General features: G+C 50.6%; 1 protein-coding gene across 2 annotated transcripts in view; it reads right to left on the reverse strand.

Moving 5' to 3' along the window:
* The window catches only part of LAMA1 (laminin subunit alpha 1), a 679,286-nt gene that overhangs the window by 204,052 nt on the left and 451,936 nt on the right, over window positions 1–23,298 (reverse strand). For both annotated transcript variants that reach the window (XM_069620697.1, XM_069620696.1), the window contains exons 37-40: window positions 16,888–17,098; window positions 16,558–16,674; window positions 16,298–16,461; window positions 15,566–15,704 (exon numbers count right to left, since the gene is read on the reverse strand). In XM_069620697.1, the coding sequence (XP_069476798.1) occupies window positions 15,566–15,704; window positions 16,298–16,461; window positions 16,558–16,674; window positions 16,888–17,098 (631 nt within the window). The remainder of the gene's footprint in view (window positions 1–15,565; window positions 15,705–16,297; window positions 16,462–16,557; window positions 16,675–16,887; window positions 17,099–23,298) is intronic.

A 23,298-nucleotide genomic window follows, 5' to 3' on the forward strand; every position in this document is an offset into this window, starting at 1 on the left:
TAACACCACAAAAGTTAGACCTTTAGAATACCATAAGTAATTCCAGGGCAGCAGACCCTATTGGTCAGAATATGACAATGCATTACTTACCGTAAAAGCATTTCTGATGGTTGTATCTGCTTATATTCACATGCTGTGCATAGGTCCGACATCCAGTGGTCACTGCGGAGTATTGCATTTTGTTTTTCGTAGTCGAAAAGGGACGTCGACAAGGCGTGTCTGAAACACTATCCCTATAGTGACGTGCGTTGTACCCACAATCCCTCACGCGTCGAGGTCCCTCTGTTTGTATTTTTCTGCCCTGAGGGAGCCTTCTAGACGTGAGTGAGTACAGAAAAGAGAGAGATATAAAAGGAAGTCTATGTTCCTTCCATCCGAGCGGGGAGGAAGGGTGGGCGCATGTGAATCTAAGCAGATACAACCATCAGAAATGCTTTTACGGTAAGTAATGCATTGTCTTCTGATGTTTGTTAATCTGCTTAGAATCACATGCTGTGCATAGACTAGCGAGCAGTACCCGGAGTTGGCGGTGGGTTATGAGAAGGAACAGTAGAGAAAAGATGTCTTAATACTGCCTGTCCCACCTGGGAGTCAGATCTCAAGTGTGCATCTAGACAGTAGTGTTTTGTAAAGGTGTGCACAGAACTCCAGGTAGCCGCTTTGCAGATGGACTCAAGGGGAACATTTGGAATGAATGCTATGGACGCCCCCGTGCCTCCAGTAGAGTGTGCTCTTGGCTTAAAGGGCAGTTCTCTCTTAGCAAGAGTATAGCAGAGAGTGATGCATTGAACAATCCATCTAGAAATAGTGGACTTTGAAACTGCATCCCCTTCTCTTCCTGCTGCCACCGAGACGAAGAACTGATTAGTCTTCCTCAGTGGTCTGGTTCTTTCCATGTAGAACATGACCGCTCTGCGCACATCTAGTGTGTGCAGACTTTTTTCTCCCAAGTTGGAAGGATTTTGAAAGAACGTTGGTAGTTCTATAGACTGGTTTACGTGGAATTTCGAGATGAATTTCGGAGCAAACCTTGGGTGCGTGCGTAGAACCACCTTATCTCTGTGAACTGTAACGAAGGGGTCTAGAACAGAAAGAGCCTGTAGTTCACTTACTCTCCTGATGGAGGTGATAGCTATTAGAAAAGCAGTCTTAAGAGTGAGGTCTTTAAGAGATGCTTTGTGCATAGGTTCAAATGGTGAGCCCATGAGTCTGGTAAGTACCACGTTAAGGTCCCATCCGGGAGCTGGGTCAGCTATCGGGGGGTGTATTCTCTTTACTCCCTCCATGAAGGCCTTTATAACAGGGATCTTCCACCACGACACTTTGAGTTGGGAAGTGGTGTATGCAGAAAGTGCCGCTAGGTGGACTTTAATGGAATTGAACACTAGACCTGAATCCAATAAATGGGTCAGGTATAGAACAATATGTGTGGGAGAGCAGTCAATCGGGTTGATGCTCTTTCCTCTGCACCAGATGACAAATCTCTTCCACTTGCTAGAATAGCAGTGGCGAGTGTTAGGTTTTCTGGCTTCCCTGAGGATGTCCATGCATCTCTGCGGGAGCTGTAGATGTCCAAATTCTATGATCTCAGGAGCCAGGCTGCTAAGTTCATGTTCTGGGGGCATGGATGCAGAGTCCTGCCCTTGTCTTGTGACAGCATGTTGTACGGGCAGGGGAGTTTCACTGGGGGAGATAGAGACATCTCCATCAAGTGAGCGAACCATGGCTGTCGTGCCCACATCGGGGCCACCAGTATCATGGTCACTTGTTCCTGGTGCATTTTGTGCACCACCTTTGTCTGCCAGCAGATTGAGTTCCCCTGGTACATGTTGTGACAGTAGGAACATGTTTTTGTTTGAGAGCCCACTTCCATATATTTTGGGCCAGTTTGGACAGTCCTGGAGAGTGGGTGCCCCCCTGCTTGTTGATGTAGTACATGGCTGTGGTGCTGTCTGTAAGGACCATCACTGTTTTGCCCTGTAGGTGTTCCTGGAAGGCTTTTAGAGCTTTGAACACAGCTAGTAGCTCCAGTAGATTTATGTGTTTGGATGCTACGTTCGGAGTCCACACTCCGTGAGCAGTCTGATGGGATAGGTGAGCCCCCCATCCTGTGAGGGATGCGTCTGTGGTTAGAGTGGCTTCTGCCGCGGGTGTGGCAAAAGGTTTCCCTCTTTCCAGGTTTTCCTTTGTGCACCACCGTAGCGAGAGAACCAAGGCCTGCGAGACCACCACTAGATCGTCCCATAATCCGCTGGCCTGACACCACTGGCTGTTGAGCCACTCTTGCAATGGGCGCATGCGCAGGCGCGTGTGAGGTACCAAATAAATACACGACGCCATCATGCCTAGCAAGCGCATTGCTTTGCGTACCGTCACCTCTCGACCGGCCACATATTGAGGGATCTGAAACATCATGTTTTGGACCCTCTCGTTGGAGGGGAAGACGAGGCCGTCCTTTGTTTGAATTAGAGACCCTAGGAATTGTTTAATCTGGCTGGGGTCTAGGCTGGACCTCTTTTCGTTGATGGAGAAGCCCAGCTGGAACAAAAGGTCTACAGTCGTTTGGGTATTGGAGAAGCATGTTTCGTAAGAATCCCCTGTTATGAGCCAGTCGTCGAGGTAAGGGTAAACTGGGATGGACAACCTGCGCAGGTGGGCCACTGCCAGTACCTTCGTGAATACCCTTGGTGCAGATGCTATGCCGAAGGGTAGCACTCTGAACTGGTAGTGTTTGCCCTCTATCATGAACCTGAGGTATTTTCTGTGCGCTGGCAACATTAAAATATGAAAGTATGCATCTTTCATGTCTAGTGTTGTCATGTAATCTCCCTGTGATAGCAGTGGGATCACTTCCTGTAAGGTCACCATACGAAACTTCTGGGGTTTGACAAACTTGTTCGCTGGGCGCAGATCTAATACAGGGCGCATGGTTAGATCCTTTTTGGGTACAAGGAAGTACACTGAATAAATACCTTCCGTTACCTGAGATAGAAGCACGACCTCTATTGCTCCTTTTTCCAGCAGTTGTTCTACTTCTTGGAGAAGGATGGCAAGGTGTTCTGGTGTCATGCGTCGTCCCCTCGGGGGTCTGTATGTTGGGGAACCGTTGAATTCGATGCAGTATCCGTGGGCTACGGTGGAAAGTACCCAGCGGTCTGACGTTATTCCCTCCCATGCTGGAAGAAAGGATGTTAGCCGGCCCCCGACCGGTGTTGCATGGGAGGGGACGGGAATCTTCGCGTCACTTGTTGTTGTTGGGGGCTTGGGAGCCTCTGGGGGTGGACCCCCGACCTCTCCCTTTGCCACGGCGCTGGCCTCTTTGGCTGTACTGCCCACTATTGGTCTGGTAATTGGTGGCAGGGTACTGTTGCTGCCGATTCTGCTGTTGGCGTTGGCCACGAAAAAAGCGTTTGTTGCCGTAGCCGCGTCTGGTAGTGGGCTTAGAGATCTGGTCAAGAGTTTTGATAGTATCGAACTCTTTTTTAGCCATCTCCAGAGCCTCATCCACCGCTTTCCCGAAGAGGTTTGAGTCTTCAATAGGTTTATTTATTAAAGACGCCTGTGTCTCCGGTTTGAACCCTGAGTTACGCAGCCATACATGGCGTTTTAGGAGTATTCCCTGAACCAGGGAACGTCCCGCTGTCTCTGCAGCATCCAGAGAGTTCTTCACAATGCTCTGGTTGACCTGGGTTCCTTCGCCAATAGTTGATAGCAGGCATGTCCGTAGTGGTTCCGGCGCTTCTTCGGCGTCTTTGCGCAGCTTGACCCACTGCGCGTCCGCGTAGCTAGCTAGCAAAGAATTGTTGTTCGCAATTCTTGCCGAAAAGGCAGCCGAGGATGTGACTCTCTTTCCAAGTGCATATAATCTCTTGCCCTCCTTGTCAGGTGGTGCCTCGCTGGTGGACAGCGGCACCCCTGCCCTCTTCCTTGTATTAGTTACTACAAGGGAGTCAGGAATAGAATGTCCCCTGATGTACAGCGGGTCTGAGGGTGAAGGAGTGAAAAGTTTTTCAATTCTAGGATTAACTCCTCTGATTAGAGCGGGCGTGGAAAGCGAAGGGATGATTCTTCTCTTCACTGAAGCGAGGAGGGGGAATGGTCTGGCTGACCGGGGGTTTCTCCTTAATTACTCTTTCCACAAAGTCTATTTCAGGAGAGATCTCCCCAGTGTCCAGTTCGAAATGTGCTGCTGCTCTGCGCAACAGGGCATTGAATGTGGGCTGATCGTCTATGGGAGACGTGTTCCTCACAGGTGAATTGTCAGGAGGATTTAGGTTCAGGACATCAGTGTCCGAATATACTGATGGGGATTGCCAGGGATGAGAAGGCCCTTCTTCTGGATTTTCTCCGAAGCCTTCTCCTACCATGTCTGGGCTGTCTTCCAGACCTTCCTCCTGGTTCTGTCCCTCTTCATCGTCCACAAATTCATCCTCCTCCTCCAATTATTGTTCCTCACCGGTGAGGTCATACACATTATGGAAATCTGAGGCTGTGTCCTGCTGGGGATTGAATAGTCTCGGATATTTAGCCCTGGGGTCCTCCTGAGGCCCTTCTCTTGTTCTCTTGGGAGTGGGAGGGTTCTGGGTCTTCATAAACCTCTCCATGCAGAGATGGAGCCTTTCCATGGTCTCATGGGGTACCCCTGAGCGGTCTAGCGGGGGAAAATTAGTGTCTTCTAGCTGAAAACAGCTCAACCTCTCCCATAACTTCGAGGAAAGTGTCCCGTCGCCTTCCGAAAAGCCTTCCGGTGTGCTGGGGGTCCCCCCGACTGAAGGGGGTAGTCCCTGTCTTTCTTCGGGCTTTTTCGGCGTGTCTTTCGACCTTTGCGTAGCGCTCGACGTGTCTTTCGGCGTACGCTTTTGGGCGTCGGCTACAACGATCCTCACCAAGCACTCTGCGACTTGTTTGTCAGAGGAGGGCTGTGATTTCGACGTTACGGGTGTCGATCGTTCTACGGCGGCGTGCGCTCTCTGCTGGTGCGCGGCAGCCGATGGTTTGGGGGCGGCGTCCTTATTTGCTGAAAGCCCAGTCGCTGGTTGCGGCTGCGGTTGCGAGAGGGGCTTCGAACCTGAACGGTCCGAGGAGGCCGCCGGTGGAACCTGCGCCTCCTTGGGCGCCGATGCTTTCTTCGTCTTTGACGAAGAAGAGCCGTGGGTTGTGTGCTTATGTGTGGTATCGTGTGCGTAAGTGTCGCCGGGGTGTTCATCCCCATAAGCAGGGCGTGAGCCGAGCCCGTCGGGGCCGGGGACAGACGACGAAGAGCGCGAGCGCTCTTTAGAGGGGTCTACGACTTCCGTAGCGGAGGTCGTGTTATCACGTTCCTCGTCACTGTCGGTGGTAGCAGCGGCGGGTGAGGAATCAGCCTTCGACATAGCGTAGGCCGCCCACCCCTTGACTCTACGGTCTTTTAGAGTCTTTGGCTTAAGAAGCCGACAAGCCGTGCAACCCTCCTCTTTGTGATCGAGGGGCAAGCAGCGGTTACACCGTGAATGCTTGTCCTTCCAAGTGAACTTGCCCTTGCAACCCGGGCAAAACCTAAAGGGTGTCCTCTCCATAGCCGAGGCAGTAAATCGTGATAACGACCCCAAGGGAAAAGAAGGGGAAAGGGAAAGGCATTCTCAGAAAGGAAACAGAGATGTCCCACGACCCCACTCTCCCTACTGTATTTGGCCTGCGAGGCCAGGCCACGTGTTCGGCAACGCTGAAGGATCTCCTCCGCTCGTCCCCTCCGTCGAAGATCTTGCTTGGCGGAGAAACAGCTTCACAACTGCGTCGAGGGAGGGATCTATGTGTTATAAAACGACCAAAGGTCGAGGAGATGAAATCTGCAATGTCTCTCGAGGAGCTCCGCGTAAAGGCGACCAGTAGCTGGGCGGAAAAAAACAATCTGAGGGACCTCAACGCGTGAGGGATTGTGGGTACAACGCACGTCACTATAGGGATAGTGTTTCAGACACGCCTTGTCGACGTCCCTTTTCGACTACGAAAAACAAAATGCAATACTCCGCAGTGACCACTGGATGTCGGACCTATGCACAGCATGTGATTCTAAGCAGATTAACAAACATCAGAAACAGTGTTATTCAGTTACAGAATCAATCAATTAGATCAACACTGGTTACAAGTATCTCTTGCAACCTATGTAACCTTATAGAAGTGCCCTAGAGCAGTTCAGGGAAAGCACAACCCAGTGTTACAAGTTTAGAAGAGCAGCAGCTATTCAGTATAACCTATTGGTACATAACGTTTACACTATTATTAATCCAGGAATAGATAGTTACACCAATTATTCTATTCAGATGTGTATTATACAAATCTAAGTTAAATAAGAACTTCTAGCAGAGTAGGTAAGTATCACCCAAGCCAAGAAAGTACCTTAGGAGAAAAGAAGAGCTTCTGGGTGGATGCCTTCAGGATGCAGCAGCATAAGACCCGGTCCCTGGATTCTTGGTCTGGAGACTGAAGAAATGGACACTGGATGGTAACTTGCAGCAGCAGTAGTCAGAGGAGACCTCCAGCAAAGTATTCTTCTCAGTTTCTCGCAGCTCTGTGGATTTGGTGCCTTTTTACAGGAACCAGATTAAGGACGAATATTACAGGTCGGATTCTCGTCACTCCGCAAACACCCCAGGCCCAGCCAACGGACCCACCGGGCTGAGGCCGCCAACAGCACATCACTGCTCTCTTGCATTTTTCCTGCTTCCTTCCACTAACTCAACCCCCCTCTCCCTTTTCAGAGCCGCCAGAGCGCCAAGGGACCACTACAGTGGTGATAGTGCGCGGTACAAATGTCCTTTAACATTAACATAACATTAACACTCTCTCGGTCCTGCATTCTGGTGAGGGGAATTCAAGGATTTGAATTGTGTCGATGGAGGTCCAGCAGGAGTCCACTAAAGTTTCAGCAGGATTTGGCCTTCGGAATACCATGCGCTGCATTCAGGCTCAAGGTCCACTGGTATTGGCGGTTTTAAGCCCAGGAAGGTCAGAGCACATTGAGGTATGGCGCGTTTTGCAGGTCTTCTTGAGTTTAGTGTATCTCACGAGCCTCTGAGTAGGTGTCGTCGCATTCGCGATACCCAGGTTGATTGGAAGGAAGGGTTGCATCAGGCTTCTCTTACACAGCAGGCTCTCTGGTCACTGGAAATCAAGACAGATGTCTTTTCTTCATCTCCCTCTTCAGATTCAGCTCCAGTGGTCGACTTGTCAGCAGCTTCCAAAGTCAGAGTCTTTATAAGGAAACACAGCACAACTTTTGCAAACTCTCCCTGCAGTTTACATAAAGGGGTGGTCTGGCTGTCCAATCAGGATAGCCAGCCCCCCAGTGGGAACTGGTTCCTTTCAGGCAAGGTGAAAGACAAAGGGCATCAGAGTTTTGGACTCCTCCCTCGCTTCTGACTTCTCAGACTCTCTGGATCCTCTGCTGGGAATACAAAGGATTCCTGCAGAAGACAAAACTTCAACCAATGACGTTCCTGCCTAGAATGGCAAAAGAAGACAGAGTAAACAACAAGAAAACAAGAAATGGCAGAACAAGAAGGAGCCCACCATTCTAGTAGAATGGTGGCCCTATTACCACAGCTGATTTGACAGCCTGCAAGTAATAATGACTCAAAGTAGTTTTACTGCCACCAGCCATTCAAGTAAACTTGCAATTCTAACAAAAATGTTACCAGGTAAGTAAGAAAGGGGATATCCCCCCCAGCACTTCACATAAGGTGGGTAGTGCTGGCTCACTAAATTCAATGTAAAGGGGATGAGAATTCCACTTTACTTCTTAGGAAGGAACAAGTTACTTACCTGTAACTGTTATTCTCCAGCATGGGTCTTCTGTGCACGGCACCAGACAGAGAACCTCTTCCACTTATGTCCATAGCACTTGAGAGTTGAGGACGCCCTGGCTTTTGCAAGAACCTCTCTGCAGTCAGCCGGGATATCGTATCCTCCAATCTCTAGTGCTGCAGGAGCCAAGCCTGCAAGTTCAGCGACTCCGGTTCGTGATGAAGAATGGCACCTCCTTCTCTGGAGAGAAGATCTGCGTCCGTCGCCAGCTTGATAGGTGGGGATGCTGACAAGTCCAGAAGGTCCGGGAACCAGATCTGTCTCGGCCACGCTGGTGCGACGAGGATCATCCTGCACCTGGACCTGAGCTGGTTGATGAGACGGAGCAGCAACGGCAACAGAGGGAACGTGTACAGGAACAGGCCATCCCAAGGGAACGAGAAAGCATCGCCCATGCTCCTCAGCTGTGTGAACCTGCTGGCGAACCTCTGGCACTTGGAGTTTGTCGCCGTCACGAACAGGTCGATCTGGGGTATGCCCCATCGTTGAAAGAGCCGATCCACCTGGTCCTGGCGTAGTTGCCACTCGTGGCACGAGTGCAGCTCCCTGCTGAGTGAGTCGGCGATGGTGTTTTTTATTCCTGCCAGGTGGAAGAGAACCAGAAACATCCCCTGGGCGACGGCCCAGTGCCACAGATCCTGGGCCTCCTTGGATAGGGCTGGGGATCTGGTGCCTCCCTGCTTCCGGATGTAGAACATCGTGGTGAGGTTGTCGGTGAAGATCCTCACCACTTTGTCCTTGAGGGACGGAAGGAACGATTTGAGCGCCCAGAACACGGCTCGTAGCTCCAGGATGTTGATGTGGAGAGACCTCTCCTCATGGAGCCAGAGGCCTCTTGCATGGAGATCTCCGGTGTGGGCCCCCCCATCCCTCCAGGGAGGCGTCCGTCGTCACCGTCTCCGTATACGCCAGGGTCTGAAGCTCCATGCCTGCCGTGAGGCGCGCACGGGTACCCCACCATAGAATCGCCCGACGGAACTCCTCGTCGAGCGGGATCCTGTCTTCAAAGCTGCCCGCCGCTTGAATCCAGCGGGCGTCGAGGAACTCTTGTAGCGGACGTATCCGAAGTCTGCAAAGGGCACAAGGTAGATGCATGAGGACATCATCCCGAGGAGGGACTTGATGGACCTCACCCTGGCCACATCCGTGGCTAACAGGCGCTGCACCTTGCCCAAAATGGCCTTCGTTCTTTCTTCCGACGGAGATGCCAATCGCTCCACTGCATCGAGCTTCGCTCCCAGAAACCGTGCCACCTGCGACGGAACCAGGTGGGATTTGGGGTAGTTGATGGAGAATCCCAGCTCTGTGAGCAGGCGGACGGTCCTCACCGTGTGTTCGACGGCGAGTTCTCTTGACCTTGCACGGATTAGCCAGTCGTCCAGGTAGGCGTAGTCGTGGATCCCCTGCAGGCGCAGCCACGCCGCCACTGGTGCGAGGCACTTGGTGAACACCCTGGGTGCCGACTTTAATCCGAACGGCAGGGCTCTGAATTGGTAGTGACGCCCCTGGACTACGAATCTGAGGAACTTTGTGTCCTTTTAGAATGGGGATGTGGAAGTAAGCATCCTCCAGGTCCAACGACGATAGGAAGTCGCCCTCCTCCAGCTGTCCCAGCACGTGCTGGAGGGTGACCATCCTGAATTTCTGTGCCTTGATGTACTTGTTTAACCGACGCAGTCCAGTATGGGACGCCAACCGCCTGTCTTCTTTCTGACGAGGAAGTACCTTGAGTATACTCCGGAGCCCCAGAGCCTCTTGGAGATGAGCTCGATGGCACCTTTCTTGAGCATCGCCCTTACCTCCAACAGCAGTTGAGGGACGTGATTCTCCTTCCTGGCCACGGGAGGAATGCGAGGACACTTCTTTTGAAATTCTAAATGTCTGCGGGCCAGGGTGTCCAGCACCCAACGGTCGGTGGAGATGGACTCCCACACGCTGACGAACTTCGTCAGCCGGCCTCCCACCGGGGTGCTTCGGTGGGGGCCCGACGCTATGGCCAGTTCAGTCCTGCTTGGAAGAGGCCTTGCCGCCTTGGCCTCCTTGACGATGACGGCGAGACCCTCCTTGCTTGCCGCGGCCTCTGTAGGCCTCCTGGGACGAGGAGCGGGCCGCCTGGCGGTATGTAGAGGAGCCACCGATGGATCCCTTGGAGGCTCCCTGTCTGCCTTCGGAGCTCAGAAAGGGCCGCCGTTGCTGCAGGACTCCTAGGGCTCGGGCTGTCTCTGTGTCGGTCTTGATGGCCTGGAGGGACTCATCCACCGTCTTCCCAAACAGGTTGTTGCCGCCGAATGGCATGTCCAACACTCTGGTCTGGACGTCCTGGCGAAAGTCCTTCGCCTTGAGCCATCCTCGTCGTCAAAGGCAAACCTTGTTGCCCAGCTGGCAAAATCCGGTATCGGCAATGTCCGTTGCCACCGTTATGGCGTGATCCGACGCCACCTCACCTTCCTGCAGAATCTGTAGGGCCTCCGCCCTCTTGTCATCCGGTAGGAAGTCTATCAGGGGAGCTATCTTGAACCAAAGCTCCCTGTCGTAACGGGCCACAATCGCTAAGGCATTGGCCGCCTTAATCGTCGTTGCCGCTGACGAGATGACTCGTCGTCCCATGGAGTCCAACTTCTTGCCCTCGCTGTCCGGCGGGGAAGTGGAAGTTGAAGCCGCCGCACCCGCCGCTTTCTTCTTGGCCGCTGCCGAGACGACCGAGTCAGGCGTAGCCTGGGCCCTGAGGCACAAGGGGGCGGCATCGGGGACCTGTTACTTCTTCTCGTACCTGTCCCTTTTGGCGGGTGTCGTCAAGCAACGGTACTGCGAGGACCGTCTTTCTCTTGGCCTCCCATCGTTGGTAAAGAAAGCCTTCCTTTTTCTGTTCCTCGGGGCAGAGCTGGAAGAGCTTGGATGCCCTGGCTATCATGGCGTGGAAAGAGCCAATTTCGTCGGGCGGAGAGGCCCGAGGGGGGGTGATGAAGGAACGTCCGTTGTATCATCGCCACTGTCGTCGTCCGTCCCCGTCGCTGTATCCATCGTCATATCATCCCGAGGGTCCGGCGAGGGGAATGAGGAATGAGGGGTCCACAGGCCTCGTGGGCACAAAGGGCAGTGCGGGGTGGACTCTCCTCCGTTTGTTCGGAGGGCTTCCCGATGGTCCTGGTTCTGGATCCTCCGTCGGGGTCCGTGGTAACCTCGTCCTTATCTCAGTACATAAGGATTGTATCACCAACAAAATGGCCACCGAGCTATCCTGGGGCTCGGGCAATGGCTGCGACGGGCGGGATGGCTGCTCCACTGGGCCCTCGTCGTTGCAATCGTCGCTATCTTCGATCACATCAGCAGGAACCTTCCCCTGGGATCGAACCTTCTCTAACCTCTCGTTGAGGCCTTCAAACCTCTCATTGAGGCCTTTCACGGTTTCCACCAGATCCTCCTCGAAGGCTGAATCCGAGTCCGTAATGGCCAACGGTCCCCCACCCCCTCTTTTTCCATCGCGGTCTTCACGGGGGTCTTAACGATGGGCTGGAAAGAGGATTCCCTCCGCGGTGGCAGGGAAACTCTGGGCCCCGAGGCCGCCTCCACTGGCGTAGTCTCTGCCGGCTTCGCCAGGGCCGCTGCGACAACCTCGATAGAGGCCTTTGCCGGGTGGATCAAGGCCCTCACAACCTTAGGTGTGTCCTGGACCTTCGCTTTGGGGGGCGGGTCATTGCCTCGCTCCCCCTCGGCTCCCTTCGAGATCGACCGGGCCTCTCCAGAAGCTTACCTGGGTTCTCAGACTTCTTCTTCCCCGAACCATTGCGCTGGCTCGTGGTTGATCGTGGTGGGGAAGTCGCACCCTGCTAGGCAGCCGAAGAGCCTGACCTTTCGGCGCTCCCGGTGCCCGCGGACTCGCGGTGCTTGGCCTTCTGTTGGGCCCCCGTCGCCGGGGCACCCTCACAGGACTTAGAAGACCGCTCAGACTTTTTCTTCGCCTTCTCACCTGCTGTGCCCTTCTCCAGCCAGGCGGCGAGGCAGGAACGATGATCTTGCTTGATCCGTTCCGACAGGTTCTTGCAGAACGCACAGTCCTTTTCCACGTGCGTCTTGTCCTCATGAAGGCAGTAGAGACATCTCAAATGCTCGTCCTCCTTGAAAACATTTTGCAATCCGCATCCCGGGCAGCTCCTGAACAGCTTGGATCCGGGAGTCGAGCTTCCCTTGTCCTGGGCCATGTCCGTTGAGGTAGGCCTCAGATCTTCTGGAACCTCCAAGAAGCGTAACTCGACGAAAACTTCACCCTTGAGGGGCGTAGAAGAATTCCGAACCGGGTCCCGTTATCGGAAGTGGAAACGGTGGAGCTTGAGGCTCGATTAAACCGAAAAAATGAGAAAATCTCCTGAAAAAGTGCAAAAACGCAGTAAAAGCCCGAGAACTAAAGCACGAGGACTCCCAACACTTGAACGTGCGGTAAAAATCTGAAGATGGCTGCCAGGGGAGGGGCTTAGGGAGAGGGCAGTCATTGGCTGGGAGCAGTATGACCCAGAGATCAGTGATTGGTTACTACTAAGAAAGACAGATCAGAAACAAAACTGATACTGAATTTTTCTCTACCGAGGATTCCCAGCCTGACGACGGGGAATATTCATGAGCATGTGAATCCATGCCAGACCCCATGCTGGAGAATAGTAGTTTACCGAAGAGGTAATAAGAGAAATTAACAAGGGAACCACAGAGGGGCAACCCAACCTAATGCCAAAAGTTATAGGAAACTAATATTGGGCCTCATCGTGAGTATGGCGGTAAGTGGTAAAATTGGAGGTAACTGAGTTACCTCCAATTTTACCACTATGCCAAATTATGAGTTTTGGTGTTGAGTGGAGGATTTACCTCCAGCAAAACCCTGGAGGTAAATTTTCCCACTCAACGCCCCAAAAATCGGCAGAATTACCATTTATAATTCCACCGGTAGTAATTCCGACAAAAATCCTCAATGGAGTCCTATGGACTCCAGAAAATGGTGATTTACACCAGCTACCACCATTTGTAATTCTGTGGTAAATCCACAGGAACTAGTGGTGGTAACTGTAAATCCGTTTGGTGGTATTTCAGAGGATTTACCTCTGAAAAACCTCCAAACTCGTAATTAAGGCCATTAATAACTCCAATCATACACTATGGAGGGACATAAAAAGGATACTCATAAAAAGAGTAAAAGACTAGGTGAGAGGGGAAAAAGTTTCCCACTCTCCTAGGGACACATGTAAATAATTACCAAGTCCAAGCAAAATATTCTGGTGTTGACACAGGTCAGGAGGATTATCCACATTCATGAAAATCTTACCTAACAGACCGGGCGCCTAAATCATATTTGCGAAACAGATGTACAGTACAATTATAGGTATATTTCTTCATACCAGAATTACTATTACTTCTTTATCTTTTTTTTAAATTCTACATGTGAGAAATGTGGGACTAAATGTGCCATAAAACGAGATAAAATGTCCTGATCAAAATAATATGATCCAATTTTTCAAAAGCTGCAAATCTTACCCACATATTATGAAAATGTCACCAAATAGCAATCCAGAAATAATCAAGGTTTATTTGGGATTACAATATCATTTGTACAAACTTTATGACCAATAAAACACTTTGAAAATGCATTACAAATATATATTTGTTTTACATATTGTTAGGAAAGATGTTCTTTTTGCTGTTTTTCTCTCTAGACTTCTACGAGACACCCTTTCTTTTTGCTTTGATTTAAACCCTGAACTGACTTTTTGGAGGCAAGTAAAACCCCTGCTTTACTTCCCTTGCCCTTTTGCTCATCCTTTTGGGGAAACTGATGAGTCCATCTGTACTGATAGGGTCTCCTATAGAAGTCTATGCGAAGAGAGCAGATACAAAAAACCTTTCTAACAATTAGGAGGAAAAATGTTTATAGAAATACTCCCCAAAGAAAATAACAGGACAGAATCCATGGGTAAGCTGTGTTTATGGGTTAAATCGAGGTAAGTACTTGTTCTACACCACAGCTGCGGCCAAAGAAGCAACCAACGCCAAGGAACACCATAGGAGACCTCCTTGAAGAACCCTAGCACCAGGTTTGAGACCTAGCCAGAATGAGAAAGATCAGAGTGAAGCAAGATTCAGGCCCATGAAAGTAAATGGTGATTTACAGAGGAGCGGGTGCATGCACAATCCCACTACTCCTGAACCAAGGGGACCCTAGAAAACGATATCTAGGTATGTATCCGGACCCAAGCACCCGGTAACATCTACTTACATGCAAGCTACTGGGGATTTGTTTCAACAAGAGGAGTTAGAACAGGGCTTCCTTTACAGGGCTTGGACAAAGTTTCAGTATCCAGGGACTTGAACCATGGAAAATCGAAGACCCAGACAGATGAAAAGAAGACAAGTCTGTTCCCACGAGGCCGACCCACCAGCCGTAAACAGCAACAGAAAATACACCAGGAAGACCGAAGAACCCCTTGGGAAGAACATGGCCATAGGGATCTGGGTAGCTCTAGGGGCAAGACACATCAGCTAGACAACAAAGACTAGCCTATTGACAGGAGCAATCAATGGAGGAAACCCAGGATTGTCCAAGATGGAGCTGAGGTGGGTAGCACAGACCCACCAGTATTCTGAGCCCGGGGAGACCCCCTACCTCAAGGAGCTTGATCCAGGAGGATTTTGCAAGGAGGCAGCAAAGTAACAACCCAGAAATGGTTTTCAGACAGTAAGCAGGACTGTGGGAGGGACAAGGAAAGAAAAACAGGAAGTAGTTCCGGCAATCTTAAGAAGAAACTGGGGCAAGAACAAAGGAAGAAGGGTCACGCCAGTATGCCCAAACCAGATCCTCAAATGAAGCAGCACACCTTTTTGGCAATCCGCCAGTAATTCATTTAAGAAACTGAGGAATGTACAGGGTCTCCACTAGACACTAGATAGGGACCCGCACGCAGTCACATACCAGACACATACACAATTGTTTTGGCATCCAGCCAATCAGACTGGTACTAAAATCTGCCAAAAGCTCAGCTCCACACGGGATGTGTACTTGCCTTGTCTGGGGCAGAAAACCATGCTAGACTAATTTAAACCACCGTGGAGGGTGCAGGAATGGGGTCAGAGTGAGCCTACGTCAGCACAACTATGCCCTTCTTGAGGTCCACACAGACAAAAGGGGTGGCCCAAAACAAAATATCCAAGAATAGAAACTAAGAAAATGCAATGGTTGTATACTGCTACATTGGGCTACTAATGTGGTAAAAACGACTGCACCACTGGTGAAGGCAAAACTAAATTGCTTTGGCTTACGATGCACCCCTCTCCTAGGGAGCCATATTGGCTACTGTAGGGCAGCTGATGCAAATGTGCTGGCATGACATCAGAAGTCCCTCTCTTCACAAAAAGAAAGTCACAGATTCAAGAAAATCAGCAGAGAAAAAGCTAGATGTTTAGGGGTGCCACAAACTGGGGCAAGAGAACCCCAGAAATTGAATTCTGACCTACCAAACATGATGTTAGTAGGAAAGACCCAAGGGTAGGTAATGTGTACCTGGTACACTCTGAGCTCGTAGAGGAAATAGTGTAGAAAGTTAATGGCAATAAGGATATAAATGCATAATATTAATATCACATGTGGACATAGTGCATTTTCCCTGAAGAGGCAAGGCTACATCATTTGGGCAAACACGCTTCCAACCACGAGTAACACAGCTGCCCGGTGTAATTTTGTGCTTACCAATTGCACTGGATCTGCCAAAGTGCTGTTGACTTCCTGTGCCAAACGACCCGCTTGATCAATTCTGCTCTTGATGAAGGCGTGAGAATGAACAGCATTTGTTGCATTTAAGGTGACATTTCTGACATCTGAAAGGGAACTGCGGTAGAAGAGAAAGCAAGCTTAATACACTGGTCCCGCCCTGCACACACATCAGAATTCTGGATTTGGCATTTTAGATCATCACATAGAGTCGCTCATTACATAGAGATGTACTATTTTAAAGTTGTTACCGTTAAGTCCTGTGCCATATAACAGATACGAAATATGTGTTGTGAAAATGTTAGCAACCAACTTTTGGTGTCAGTTGAGGAGCAGTTGTCAGAATGATAATAATTGGTTATTTCTAACACGCTTAATACCCAGAGGTTTCTAAGTGCGGAACCGGGGATCGAAGCTGTGTTGCTCTGCGTCGTCTTGCTTCCAAGGCGAGCGCGTTGCCCCTGAGCTATCCCCCCGAGACCTCCTCTGTTTTCTTTGACAAATAATTGATTATAACGCTGATTGCATGATGGAACAATGCAAACTCACATTGATCCCCCAAAACCAACCTCAGTGCTATGCTGTCAAATTTTAAGGGTCATTATTTCCATGATTAGGACCAAGCCCATTCCTTTAAGCCACGCATCATCACTTTCTGCCAACCTTCCAAAGTTCGGTAGACTTCATGCAACTGCCAGGAGTCAATCTCACCTTTCTAGTGAGTTTGCAAGTCTTTGGAGTTCCGTCGCGTGGTCCTCTGCCCGGTAGACTAAGCCAAGAGCTTCTCTCTTTGACATCTGCATGACCAGATTGTCCACGTGGTACCTGAGGTTGGCGCTCCACAGCATCATCTCATCACGGTGGACATCTAAAGCCTATGCAATGACACGGATCAAAGAGCAACCATTTGAAAAAAAACTTGATGCCCAAAAGACAGCACAGGTTAGAAAAAAGAACGGGCTAGTACTCACCGATGTTGAGTTGCTCACATTTTCCGAAAGGACCATTGCTTCATTCACCAGAGCCACTCCTTCTTCAATAAATGTCACGGACTGGTTCTTGTTATCAAGGATGTTTTGGTTTTTGACCTATCAAATACATTATTTGACAGTCAGCAACATATTAAAACCAGCTGTTCAAAGTACTTGTGTTCAAACACCCTGAAAGGTTGGTCATCCTCCCTCTATACATATATTGGTATGGATGCCTTAAATACACATGAGCAGAACATTAGCTTCATAAAGCTAAGCTCAAGGGCTACACACATTTGTTGGGCAGTACACTGTGCATCGTACACTTACATTCAACTCTCCTAGGTTTCTCTTGAAAAGGAGTTGGAGGTGGCCGGTCTCAGTAGTGCTTGCGTTGGCTTCATCCACCAGTTCTTTGGCTTCACTGAGCGAGTTCTGGTGGCTTGCCAACAGAGCTTTGAAACTATCTATTTTCTCTCGCTCTTCCTGGTGATTTTTCCCATAATCCTTCTTGACCCGTAGTAACACCTTGTGTGCTGCTCTGTAAAATAAGCAGCATGGTTTAGTACTCTTAGACAAAAGTCATACAATGACTGGTATATACGTGAAAACATCAAACATGGACAAATATTTATGTGTCATGAGACGTCCATAACCAGAGCCCAACTGGGAGCTGTGAGCAATATCATTATCCAAGCCACAACTGCAGCCAGGATATGCCTGTTTTGCTTGATTCTTCTACCCTGCTCCCCCCTGGCCCCCTCCAGCCAACTTCTGCAGGAGTCTGTTCTGATACATTCTGGTTTCACCATCACCATCTTAAGGCCAATGCTGGATTTTACTTTTATGGACTTCATTGTTTCATGTTGCGTCACCCTTTCTCAACTCTCATGATGGACTTCATTTGCTTCTTGTATTCATGGTGGCCTTGAAGGGAATAGTTTCTTACCTGTAACTCCATTTCTCCAGCATTGGTATCTTTCATGGATTCACATGCTTTGAATATTCCCCGTCGTCAGGCTGGGAATCCCCGGTACATTATATAGACCCTTTCCCGTAGGAAAACTTTTTCGACGCTTATGCGTCCTATCCGCCTCGTTTTGTATCATGCGTGCCCGTGCCGTCAGGACGTCATGATATAAATACAGGCCCCGCCCCCGCGCTCCCTCAGATTTCGGCCCCCAAAGTAGTGGGGGAACCGGTTTGCATGATCAGGGGAGGCAGGTGGGCGCATGTGAATCCATGAAAGATACCAATGCTGGAGAAATGGAGTTACAGGTAAGAAACTATTCCCTTCTCCAGCATAGGATCTTTCATGGATTCACATGCTTTGAATAGATTACATAGCAGTACTACCCCCAAGAGGAGGTGTGCATGCAAACCCATATACTTTCTTCGCCAAAGGCCGTTCCCTATGATCATGTATACATCAGTAATAGTTTACATAGGAAAAAACAGACCACATACAGTCATAAAATTCCACAGGATGCAACCCCGCAGCCGGGGCTTACCTTACTGGAATAGGTGTCGAAGCACTGCCTGTCCCATCCGGGTGTCTTCGGCATGTTGCTGCGACAGGCAGTAATGGCGGGTAAAGGTGTGTGTAGACGCCCAGGTAGCCGCCATGCAGATGTCCCCTAGAGGGACTCCGGCCCACAGTGCCGTCGACGATGCCGCTGCTCTAGTTGAATGAGCTCTTGGCCGTCGTAGAAGAGGCTTCCCTGCCCTGGAATGGCAGTACGAAATGGTAGATGACACCCATCTTGATAGTCCTTGCTTTGAAATGGCTTTTCCTCTAGCACCCAACCCATAGGCCACAAACAGCTGCCTCGTTTCTCTGAACGGTTGCGTACGATGAAGATAAAACTTGAGAGCCCTTTTTACATCCAATGTGTGTAGCATGCGCTCCGCTCCCGAGCATGGCTCCGGAAAAAACGTAGGCAACACGATAGAAGAGTGTTTATGAAACACCGAAGGAGCTTTTGGTATGAACTGTGGGTTAGTGGCTAGGACTACCTTGGTCTTGAAAAATCTTAAGTATGGTGGGTCCACCATTAGAGCTTGAACTTCTGAAATACGTCGGGCTGAAGTGATGGCCACCAGGAAGGCCAATTTCCACGACAGAAACTTTAGAGACGATGATGACATTGGCTCAAAAGGAGGTTTCATAAGAGACGTTAAGACCAGATTGAGGCTCCACTCCGGTGGAAATTTCTTCTCTGGAGGGAAACTCCGAAAAAGGCCTTTAAGGAAGTGCTTAATCAGGCGGTCGCTGAACAATGGCGCCGAGTGCTGTCGACGAGTAAACCTGGAAATGGCTGCTAGGTGTACTTTTATTGACGACACCGACAGGCCCTTTTGAGCTAATAACAGCAAGTATGGAAGGAGCTGTTCCGGCTTAATCGATTGCGGGGCCAAACCTGGTTGATCCTCACACCATTGACAGAACCTTTTCCATTTGTACGCGTATGAGGCGTTTGTGGAAGGTGCTCTTGCCGCTTGCAGGATACGTCGACAGTCCTCCGGAATCGTTAGCCGACCAAATTCGGCGAAGTCAGGAGCCAGGCCGTCAATTTGAGGCTGTCCGGGTCGTGATGCCAAACGACACCCTCCTGTCGAGACAGAAGGTCGGGGGTCTTCTGGAATCTCATCGGTTCCGCCGCCGCTAAGTGTAGTAGGTCTGAAAACCACACCTGTCTGGCCCAGTATGGGGCCACCAGAATTACCCGACATGGGTACCTGAGGATCCATTGCAACGTCCTCCGGACAAGGGGAAAAGGAGGAAATGCGTACAGGAATTTGTTCGTCCATGGGAATGAGAACGCATCCCCCAGTGAGTCCTGCTGAGGCCATCTGCTTGCGTACTGATGGCATTTCTTGTTGTTCTTCGTTGCAAACAGGTCTATGGAAGGGTGTCCCCATTCCTTGAATACTTGTTGAAGTTGTTGGTCGTTCAGCACCCATTCGTGAACTTCGTTCATTTCTCTGCTGAGAGCATCGGCTTCCACGTTTTTCACTCCTGGTAGGTGAAACGCTAAGATTTGCATGTTGTGTTGCAGGGCCCAGTGCCAGATTTTCTGTGCCTCCGTCGACAGGGACCTGGAACGTGTCCCTCCTTGTTTCCTCAAGTAGAACATCGTAGTGGTGTTGTCCGTCATGACACGCACCACCGAGTCCCTCAGTTGCGGAAGAAAAGACTTCAGAGCCCATCGCACTGCTCTCAGTTCTAGCAGGTTGATATGCAGAGAGGACTCCTGCAAAGACCACTGGCCTTGTACCTGTAACGTATCCAGATGAGCTCCCCATCCGCTCAGCGATGCATCCGTCACCACCGTCTTTTGGAACTCTGGTTCCAGTAGAGGCATCCCTTTCGTTAGATGAGTAGACACTTTCCACCAGCCGAGTGCTTGAACTAGTTGTTCGTCGACGACCAGTCTGTCGGACCAGCGACCTCTGCTCTGCGCCCAACGGTCCGCTAGAAATTCCTGGCAAGGCCTCATAAACAGACGGCAGTTGTTTATTAACGGAATGCAGGACGACATGGTCCCTAGCAGGGACATGTACTTGCGCACAGAGACCTTGGTACCGCCTCTCCATTCCGACGCCTTGTTTTGAAGTTTCTGAATTCTTTCGCTGGATGGTTTCACCAGGCTTGTGTGTGTATGAAACTCCGCTCCTAGAAAGACCAAGGTCCTCGAAGGCTCTACTGAGGACTTGTTGAAGTTTATTGCGAAGCCCAGTTCCTGTAATATGGACATTGTGGCTCGTAGACTGTCTCGTGTTTGTTCCCTGGATGACCCTCTGACTAGCCAGTCGTCTAGATATGGATAGACATGATGACCATCCTTCCTTAAATGGGCCGCTATAGGGGCCAAGCACTTGGTGAACGTCCTGGGGGAGGACTTGAGTCCGAACGGGAGGACCTTGAACTGAAAATGCTTTTTCCCGACGACGAATCTTAAATATCTCCTGTGTCGTGGGCGTATTGGGATGTGAAAATAAGCATCCTGAAGGTCTAGTGATGATAGATAGTCCATGGGTTGCACCGATCTGATAACCTCTTGGAGTTTTAGCATTTTGAATTTTTGGCTCTTTAGCCACTTGTTGAGTACCCTTAGGTCCAGAATGGGCCTCCATTTGCCGTTTGGCTTTTTGACAACAAAGAACCTGGAATAAACTCCTTGGCCTTCCTGTACCACAGGAACTCTCTCTACCGCCCCTTTTCGCAACATAAGCGCCACCTCTTGTCGTAGGATTTGGAGGTGGGGCTGTGTCGAGAATAAAGGAGGAAGACGCGGAGGCTTGTCTTTGAATTGTAGCGCATGACCCATGCGAATCGTGTCAAGGACCCATCGATCTCTGGTTATGCATTTCCATCGGTCGAAGTGATGAGAGACTCGACCCCCCAGGACGTTCCGAAGACCGTCATTGGTTGCTGGTTTGCTTGTTCTTCGTTGACGACGGACCTGAGCCTCGCCGCCTGGAGGATTGATAGTCCCTGCTTCCACGTGCCGACTGGGACGCTCGTCTGAACCCTTGTGAAGAGTACGAGGGCCTGTTAAATCCACGGTCCCTCGAGGCACCAAAGCGGGAGTTTCCAGAAGCACCTCTGAAGGGGCGAAAAGAGCGAAAATTTCTACCCGTTTGAAGGGCGCCGAGGGATCTAGCAGTATCCGTGTCTTCTTTCATCCCTTTTAGCGCTTCATCAACCTTTTCGCCAAACAGGTGCTCCCCTTCGCATGGCATGTCCAGGACTTTGTACTGTACTTCAGGACGGAAAGTAGTACATTTGAGCCACGCTTGTCGACGAAGCACTACTCCATGGTTGATTTGTTTGAAACCAGACTCTGCTAGGTCAACTGCGATATTAATAGCGTGGTTCGAGGCCTCTTCGCCGTCCCGCACCAGTAACATAGCTGCTTTCCGGTGTTCATCTGGCAGGTGTTCTAGGATAGGGGCTAATTTGTGCCACATTTCCCTATCATATCGTGACACGATCGCTAAGGAATTGGCTGCTCTTACCGTCGTCGCACCGACCGAGAGCACCTTCTTTCCAAATGCGTCCTGCCTCCTAGCCTCGCTTTCCGGTGGCGTTGAACATTTTTGCTGGACCCTGGCCTTCCTAGCCGCTGCCGCCGACACCACCGAGTCAGACAGAGGCTGTGATGTTAGACATTTTGGAGTGGACTCCGGAGCTTTAAACTTTTTCTCGATCCGTCCCTTTATGGCTGGTTCCGAGAACGGATGGCGCATCGTCTTGAGACCTTCTTGCCACACGTGGTCAAGGATTGGAATGGCAAATACCGATTTTCTCCTTTGACCCATATGGTCAAAAAGGAAACAGTCTTTCCTCTGCTCCTCAGGAATCAAGCCGAATTCCGAACACGCTTTCCCCATCATTGCATGGAAGGCTCCCACATCATCAGGGGGAGATGGCTGTGTCTGGCTCCTCGTAGACTCCAATTCTACATCCGAATTCCATGTCGGGTCCCTCGACGGTGACAGGGAGATGTCCGACCCCGAATCATCACGTATAGAGTCGGACTCCGACAACTCACCCTCCTCCTGAGCTCGAGGACGATCTTTCGCCGCCTGGGGAGCCGATGGGTGTTTCGTCGACGGGCGAGCAGTACAAGTTTGCTCGTCGACGGAAGGTACAGACAAAAGTGACGATGACGTCCCAGGTTGAGGGAACTGCGTATCCATCCGTTGTAGTAGCTTCTGAAGAGTATTAAGCACATCCAGAGACAAAACCGTTTGGGGGGTCAGTAACGTGGATGGTATAGGTACCATACCCCCGCTCGCACTCGTCGCCGTCGTCGTCGACGTGGAAGGCCTTAAGCCTAAATCCGATGGCTGTAGAACCATGTCACCGTCCCCTTCCGCCAAGCAGGCCGTGTCTGGCTGCAGTAAGACCTCAGGGGGGATCGGGTCATAGACCTCAGGCAGCCAAGCCAAAGACTGAGCCTCCGTCGACGAAGGAATCCCAACCGCTGCTTGAACGGTAATAGGCATCGTCAATGACACTGAGGTCGACGAGCAAGTCGTCGTCGTCGAGCCCTTAGACTTCGTCGTCGATTTCGATGCCGACTTCCCGGCTGAAGCTTCCCGACTCACGGAAGACCTGTGACGGTCCCCTGAGGAGGATTTTGACAGCGCTAGCCTCTCCGTCTTAGATGATGAGGAGGAGGAGGGCTTTTTATGTGATGAGGAGGATCCAGCCTGTTTCCCCTTATGCTTGTCCTCAGCGCGAATTTCTGCTGGCCGCACCTTCTTCGATGGAGGCTCCGACTTGCTCCTGGAGGCCGTGGAGCCAACTTCCGAAGCCGGGTAGGCACCCGCTCCGTCATTAAGCCAGTCGACCAGCCTTCTTTTTCGGTCCTTATCCGCCGTGTGGTGCGGGTGGAGACAGTAGATACAGTCCATGTGGCCGTCTCCTTCATAAACCTTTTTGAGGCCACAAGTTGCACATGGGCGAAATAACGCCTTTCCAGACATAATTCTTCAGAATTTGAACTTCGCTTACGCGAAATAGACAAAAAAATAATAAACAACCTAGTTTTCACTAGTAGTAAACACGAGGATCCCACTACTTTGAAAGACGGTTGAAATCTGAGGGAGCGCGGGGGCGGGGCCTGTATTTATATCATGACGTCCTGACGGCACGGGCACGCATGATACAAAACGAGGCGGATAGGACGCATAAGCGTCGAAAAAGTTTTCCTACGGGAAAGGGTCTAT

The sequence above is a fragment of the Ambystoma mexicanum genome, chromosome 5q (assembly GCF_040938575.1).
Source record: "Ambystoma mexicanum isolate Mex_15411 chromosome 5q, UKY_AmexF1_1, whole genome shotgun sequence".
Lineage (NCBI taxonomy): Eukaryota > Metazoa > Chordata > Amphibia > Caudata > Ambystomatidae > Ambystoma > Ambystoma mexicanum.